Source organism: Quercus lobata, chromosome 11 (assembly GCF_001633185.2).
Source record: "Quercus lobata isolate SW786 chromosome 11, ValleyOak3.0 Primary Assembly, whole genome shotgun sequence".
In the NCBI taxonomy this organism is placed as follows: domain Eukaryota; kingdom Viridiplantae; phylum Streptophyta; class Magnoliopsida; order Fagales; family Fagaceae; genus Quercus; species Quercus lobata.
The window spans coordinates 36,710,892-36,718,829 of record NC_044914.1 but is presented as its reverse complement, the minus strand read 5'-3'; the positions used below and the strand labels follow the sequence as shown (position 1 = coordinate 36,718,829).

The window sequence follows — 7,938 nt, the reverse complement described above, 5'->3', positions numbered from 1 at the left end:
TATATATAATCAACTTGGGTAATTTAATTAATTAACTGGAATCAAACTATCTTAACCCAAAAAATGTTATTTATAAACAGAGTAAAACACAAAAACCACCTCAAGGTTTGGGCTAATATTGGGTATTGCCGAAATGTTTTAAAAACATCTCAGGGTGGTATATGCATTTGTATATTAAGTGACTTCAACTTTAAGTAATGTTTTTTCACCATGGTCACAATGTATTTTTACATATTTTTTGTGCAAATTTATGATTCTTCCCAACAATGTCTTTTCACTATAATCACAATGTAGTTTTTATAATTTTTATGTAAATTTGTGATTCTTCACAACCGTCAGGTATACTTGCATGAGTACAATTTATTACAAATAAACATGTAAAGAGGGTATTCCAAAAGTGATCATATTGTACTTTCAAAATGAAGATAAAAATGTAGTATTAGAATATGTCCAGTTGAATTCATCCTACTATTCATTTATAAAAAGACAACATATATGGTTAGCATTATAAGTGAAAAATACTAATAAAAAAAATAGCTTTGCACAAAACGTATGATTTAATTAAAATATGAATTCAAGTACATTACGATGAGATATTTGAGGCCAATAGAATAAATCTGTTCAATTTATAGTGTATTATATGATTACAGACAGAGCTAAATGCATTGATTTACTGCTTAAGAAAGTCAATTAATTTGAAAAATGTTTTACTTTTGATAGAATTAAATATATCATAAGTCAAGTGGATTTTCTTTAGAGTAAATAATGTCTCTTTTTTAAGATTATGAACTTCTAAGAGAGTTAGAATGTAACTAATAAGTTATTTATTTAGTGATTATTGAATAGCTCATCTCAACTCATGATGAGGATTAAATTGGCATTCCCATGAACATAAGAAGAGCTATTATCCAAAGTCATGATATATTAAATGAAGCTTCAATTTAAAAAGGTCAGTAAAAATGTAACTAATAAGTATTTTTGTGTGTAATGAGAAATTAATACTATAACAAACACAACAAAGATAAAAATATCAAGTTATATTTAGAATTTTTTATAAAAATGTTATTTATAATAAGAATAAAACACAAAATCCACCTCAAGATTTGGGCTAATATTGGGTATTGCCAAAACTTTTTTTTAAAATATCTAATGGTGGTATGTGTATTTCTATATTAAGTGACTTCAACTTTTTAAGTAATGTTTTTTCACCATGGTCACAATGTATTTTTATATATTTTTTAATTTAAAGTTGTGATTCTTCAAAACTGTTAGATATTTCAATATTAAGTGACTTCAAAATTAACCGTCATGTTTCTCAAAAAAAAAAAAAAGTGACTTCAAATTAAAGCAATGTCTTTTCACTGTGATCGCAATGTATTTTTATAATTCTTTTGTAAACTTTCGATTTTTCACAATTGTCAAGTATACTTGCATGAGTACAATGTATTTCTCACAAAATTAAAGGACATTCTAAATGTCATAATATTTTTGTGGGGTATAGATCTGAGTCCACCTCGAAGACCTCAGCCCAAGGAAGAAAAACCAAGAAGCCCCCACCGCGGTAAGAGCCCGACCTAAGTACCAACTAGGGACAAAGGAGATCCACTGTTAGGAAGAGGCCATCTGAGGACAATACCGAGGTGATGAAGCCTGTATTCATTTTTTTTTTTTTAGAAGAAGATTCATTCTAGACTTGCATGAGAATCTCTTTGCATTGGTTAGGTTACTTTCTTTTCATCAATCTGCTTCTCAAAAACATTAAAATTAAAATTAAAAAAAGTAAAAAAAAAAAAAAAAAATCATCAATCTAAAGTGCATGAATTTGAATTGAGCCCAATCACCGCCTGTAATTCCTACAACATTTTACTAAGCCACGTCTTAAACTTTTTTTTTTCTCTTTGTTTCAGTAATTTGCGTCTTTGACATAAATCGAAACTTGAGAGAGAAAGAAAAGTCAACAATTTCAGCTAATAACCTAATAAGCTCATTTTTTTAACAGTACGTAGTCACGTAAATAGATACATACATTCTCCTTGCTTTCATACTCTTTATTTATTTATTTAAAAAGAAAAAGATTGGATAAGTTATAACGTTTATTGAGGACCCCAAACATTTCACGGATATGTATCACCGTGACTTTAGTTTAGGCACCATGTTAGCCTTTCATTCTTTCTCAGAAAGTTATGATATTTCGAAACAGATTGTAAGAAGAGAAGATGCATCTTCTCTATGCTTGATTTCGAAGTATAAAATTCTTTTAATATACCAATCAGATTAGGGAGGAATAACCTAGGAGCATGACTCTTTTTCATGCTTGGTTTCCAATGTATAAATTTCTTTTGATAGACCAATCAAATTAGGTAAGAATGACCCAATATTATGTTTGAATATACTTGGACTTCTTTTCAAAAAAAAAAAAAAATATATATATATATATATATATATATATATATATATATATATATACTTGGACTTTGAGTGGTCCAAACGACCTAGCTTTTTAACCATTATTGGTTGAAACTTGTGTTAGGACTAGGAGTGACATGTGAGAAGTGAGAACGCACGGGATCAGCCGAATCAACCATCGACTGAGAAAAGGAGCGGCTGACTACTTTTCTAGCATCTCTTTTCACTACTGTCAAATGTCTATGGAATTATTATTTTATAATTTGTTTTGATGCAAATTCTGATAAGTTTACCGTTAATTTACATTTTCTCCCTCTACCTTTAATATTTGCAAAATTTTAAGATTATCTGAGATCAATAAAAATATTTAATTTATCAAATATAAGTTTATGGATTAAATAATATATAATATTCTATTGGCACAAACTATGGCATGCACATTAATAACATAGAGAAGATGTATTCAAATAGTGGGATTTTAAAAATGGTAATTTAATAAAATAATTAAATAAAATTGTTTAAAATTAATAGGTAGTATAATATTGCTTGAAATTATACTATATGTAACTAAATAATGTTATGATACAATTACTGAAGTGGTAAAAAGTGAGTAATTTACAACACTAACATGCGTGGATCCACTATTTTTTCTCCACTGCTCATAATCAATCACTTCAATAATTAAAAAAAAATTGTAAATAAATTGTGTACGTAGGATTATTTGGTGTAACTTGATCCTAATTTAATATAAATTAGTACTGCATAATATGAAATCTACTTCTCTCTTTTTTATTTTTTTTTATTTTTATGAGGATATGAAATCTACGTAACTAATTGATGATGTAATTTATGTCATGTATATGTACTATATAATTATTTCAAAATTTCATAGTTGAGATTTCAAAATTTTTAATATAAAATTTCTTTATAAATATGTAAGGGATTCTAATCACAACGGTAGACTTAGTAAAGTTGACACAATACAAATGTACTTATTTTCTTCTGCCCAAATTAGATAGGCAATGGGCTCACCCCACTTATTATATAAGTTGTTCAATGGATAACCAAAAAAAAAAGGTCACAACATTTTTATAATAGTTGAGGTGTATCATAAGTCAAAATAAAATAAATATTAATATACACGGATCCACAATTATTATGAGTATTATGAAAATATTGTGACATTTTGTTATGAAGCTAAAACCAAAAAAATATCCCTCAGCATGAGGCTAGTATTGTGTTAAGATTTCATCTATGATGCTAAAAATATTGTAACTCAACTAGTTGACACTTTTTTGTGTTTTTAAGATCTTCAAGGTATACAAAATCATTTCTTTTTTCCATTCTTTTGCTAGCATCATGATTTTATAAAATTCTCCTACAAATTTATGAAAACTTTGGTTGTTCTAGTCTCTTCTTTCTTAATTTCTTGAAGTGGATTGACAACCAAAAAGGAGTCAAGTCGTAGAGCTTATTCTTGTTTCTCAAATCATTCCATTTTTATATTCTGCTGTAACCACGAGTGTGACCTATGCGAGTCACATGCTATCACAACATTACACAACGTACCACTTGCTTCTATTTACCGATCACTTCAGGGGTGCATGATAGTATCAACTAATTGGTAAATGTTTAACGAGATCCGTTAATGCTATTTTCATATTGATGGGTTTTTTATTTTTTCCCAAATCTAAAAGATTGTGGTCAAAATCAATATACTTGTTTGCCTTGCTGCGTGCACCAGTGCAAAAGTCATGCATGGTCACGGATATGTTCCATCCATCCACCACCATGAAAACAAGAAGTGAATTGGGGATTTAGGTGGGAAAGGGTTCAAACTCCAGGGTTAGCAGCATATTATAACTGTTTAAAAAAAAAAAAAAAAAAAAAAAAAAAAAAAACTAGAAGAGAACTTTTCAAGTATCAAATTACGAGATTTAAAAGTCTTAGATAAAATGGAAGCAGTTCACCTTTACATAGGTACTTAATGGTGCGCCTGGAATCCAACTTTTAAAAACAACCATAAACCACAGAACTTCAAGTTAAAAGCAAGTACGTTCAAAATCACATAAAGACGTAAGTGAATTGCCACCCAGTGAAAGATGGATGACTTTATAATTTATTTAAATATTTTTCTCCTAAAATAGTTTATTTATGAATAAAAACATTTGGTTTTATTCGTAGAGTTCCAATTAATTTATATTTCACCACTTACAGTATGTTATATCTTAAAAAAAATTCCATTTTTTTAATAATTGATTACCTAACAAAGAAAAAAAATAAAAAAAAAAAATAAAAAAGAAGAAAGAAAGAAAGAAAGAAGGACATAACCATATATTGTGATATACTGTTATGTCATTCTTTTTTTTTATTATTATTTTTTTTTTTTATAAGATAGAATTCTACTCTCACCTAATCTTTTTTTTTTTTTGGAGAAATAATTACAATATGTTGCTAACCCCGCAATTCGAATCCTTTCTTCCCTAGACCCCCAAGCACTTTGTGCATGGGGAGGTGCCAATTCAGCTACAAGGCCTTTGGCTACTCTAACCTAATCTAAGTGTATATGTGTGTGAAACTCTCTCCTGGAGACTTAAACCCCGGCCTTTACCCCTCACACCCCACAAGCACTTGTACTTGTAGAGTGACCATTGCACTAAGAGTGTGCGATGGTGGTGAAGCATAAACTGGAATATTAAGAGTGGAACCGAAAATTTTTATTCCTTATTTATCATTAAACTTTTTTAAAATCATAGATAGAGATGCTTTATTAAACATATATAGCCCTTAGTAAGGTTTCTGGCCAACGTAGTTGCCAGGAGGATCATAGTTGCAACCAATGAATGTCCCTCCATTGTTGCATCTCACTTTAGCACATCCTAGACGAGCTGAGTTACGCCAAACCACCTGAGTATAGTGCAGGCACTCCCCACCAACACAAGCGTTAGAGTTGTAGTCGTAGTTAGCCTTCTCGTTCACCCACAATTTCACTGCATCTACGCCTGAGAGGTCACCGCTACTCCATGCAATGTTTTCACCATATTGCCCACCAGAGTGCACAAGATTGCAATCACCAATACGTTGATTAGCATAGTTTTGTGCATATGCTGCTACGGTGTCATCCCAATTCAAAGGTGGAACTCCCACATCTGCACGGGCTGCATTGTGGGCATTAAGGTAGTCTTCTTCGGAGTCTTGGGCAAGGGTGAGATGGACTATGGTTAAGCTCAAGAGGAAAACAAAAGTTAGTGAGATCTTACACAACCCCATTTTAGTGCAAAGCAAAATCTTCAGTGATTGGTGGAGAAATAAGGTATGTAGGTATATATAGGGAATTAGGGATATAAGTAGTGTGAAAAATGGTGTGATGAACATTGGAAGTAATGGTTGAATGTTCAAAAGCACAATGTGTAAAACGTCAGGGGAACTAGAAGGATCAAAACAACGCTTGAATAGTATTTGCTAATGACGGAATAATTATAATTCGTTTGTTATCCAAATTACTTTCTGTTAAAATATTTCATTTGATGAAAGCATAATTTTTTTTTTTGAGAAGAAGAACGAAAGCATAATGACTTCTATGTAGATAATGAAATTCCATTCGATTTTCAGTCTTGACTCTTGACTTTGACTATAAACAAAAATATACTTTGGGCTGCCCGGTTCTCTAGAGACTAGAAACAAATGGTGGTAGCAAACATTTTAATTTCCAAATTGAAATAAAATAGCATCACGTAAAGTCATAAGATATTATTCTTAAAAGGCAACTGATTATGTATTTAATATATTACTTCCATTATTTTTTTTAAAATACTTTTGCTACATTTTCAAGACCAACAACAAACAAAATTATTTACAGTCTAAGTTTACCAAAAAACTCTCAACTTTTTTTTTTTTTTTTTGATATGTTGATAGTTGGAATTAGGGGAATTTCCATCTTAAATATTTCTGTTAAATATAACAAAAGATGTAACTAGTTGAACTAAAAAACTTTTGACAAAAAACTCTCTAACTCCAAAGGATATTGATTAATGTTTGTCAAGGTATATGATTTTTAAAATGAGCGTTAAAGTATATGTTTTGTGATATATTGGAGCAAAATCAGTGCATTTACCGGTTATTACCTCATAGCTAGTTAGGGGTGTGCATGGGTCGGGTTGGGTCGGGTTGAGGGGATTTTTTGACCCAACTCACCATAGTGGGTCAAAAAAAATTCAACCCAACCCAATCCATCACATAAGTCCAACCCAACCCAACCCAACCCACATGGGTCGGGTTGGGTCGGGTTGAACCCATGGGTTTGACAAATTTTTATTATTATTATTATTATTATTAAATTGAGTAGAAAAAAAAATTAATATATTAAAAAAACCTAAAGATTAGTATCAATGTAACTCCTTAAAGGTAAACAACACTAATAACTAAACAACAATAGTAATTTGTTAGAATTTGTGTGAACTAATTGACTTTTATATAAGATAGGAAGAATTGACTATTTAAAAAAATTTATTAATTATATAATATATTATATATATATTAAATTAGTATTAGTAGGAGGAACTGAGGAAATGCTGCTCTATAGCTAGTTTTTTTTTTTTAAATTATTAAATATAATATATATATATATATATATATAAGTGCCCTATAATTGATTTAAAAAAATTATTAAATATAAAATATATTTTAAATATATATTAAATATGGGTGGGTCGGGTTGGGTTTGGCGGGTTTGTAATTTTATGACCCAAACCAACCCGACCCACCATTAAAATTTTTTTTATAACCCAACCCAACCCACCAAGCCTAAAAAACCGACCCAACCCGGCGGGTCGGGTTGGGTTGGGTCGGGTTTGGCGGGTCGATGGGTTTTGTGTACACCCCTATAGCTAGTTATACTTTTTGACCTGCATAAAATCCTACCTAGGAAGTCTGTTTAATAATTACAAAAAAATAACAGCGCATTTTGTTGCAGAAAATGAGCCGAGTCTGCTGTAAACAAATTCTACTAGATATGGAAAAGATACCCTCCCATGATTAGGGATTTTGACAAAGCTTCAAAGATACCCTCCTATGATTTGGAGTGGATTTCACTTAACTTAATCGGTAAAGTTATTTGTTGTTGAATAAGAGATTCAGAGTTTAATATCCGCCCACACAAAAAACAATTAGTGTATTGGTCTTATGATAATAAACAATCATAATAATAGAGCCAATGGCAGCTTCAAGAATATTTTCTAAGATGTCAGTAAGAATATGTATTTTGGGCAGAATATAAATCTTACGGTCTTCGTGATTTTCATGTTACAAATTTGTCCATAATACTAACAAAAGAATAACAAATCTATATATTACTAAAAACTGAAGCATGACATTTATTGCTACTGAGTTCCTGTTGCACCACTTCATCGTCACGTCATTCGCTACATAATTATTATTTATTATTTACTCCTATTATTCTACAAAATATATATATATATATATATATAAATATATTATTGACTTTACATATACATCTTTATCGGTTTTAACATC

The 7,938-nt window shown here is 30.3% G+C and overlaps 1 protein-coding gene across 1 annotated transcript; it reads right to left on the bottom strand.

Annotated features, from left to right (window-relative positions):
* Positions 1–5,193: 5,193 nt before the first annotated feature.
* LOC115969260 (pathogenesis-related protein 1-like) lies at positions 5,194–5,676 on the bottom strand. Its single transcript, XM_031088871.1, has one exon. It carries the CDS (start codon positions 5,674–5,676, stop codon positions 5,194–5,196), a length of 483 nt encoding a protein of 160 aa, XP_030944731.1.
* Between the last annotated feature and the right edge of the window lie 2,262 nt (positions 5,677–7,938).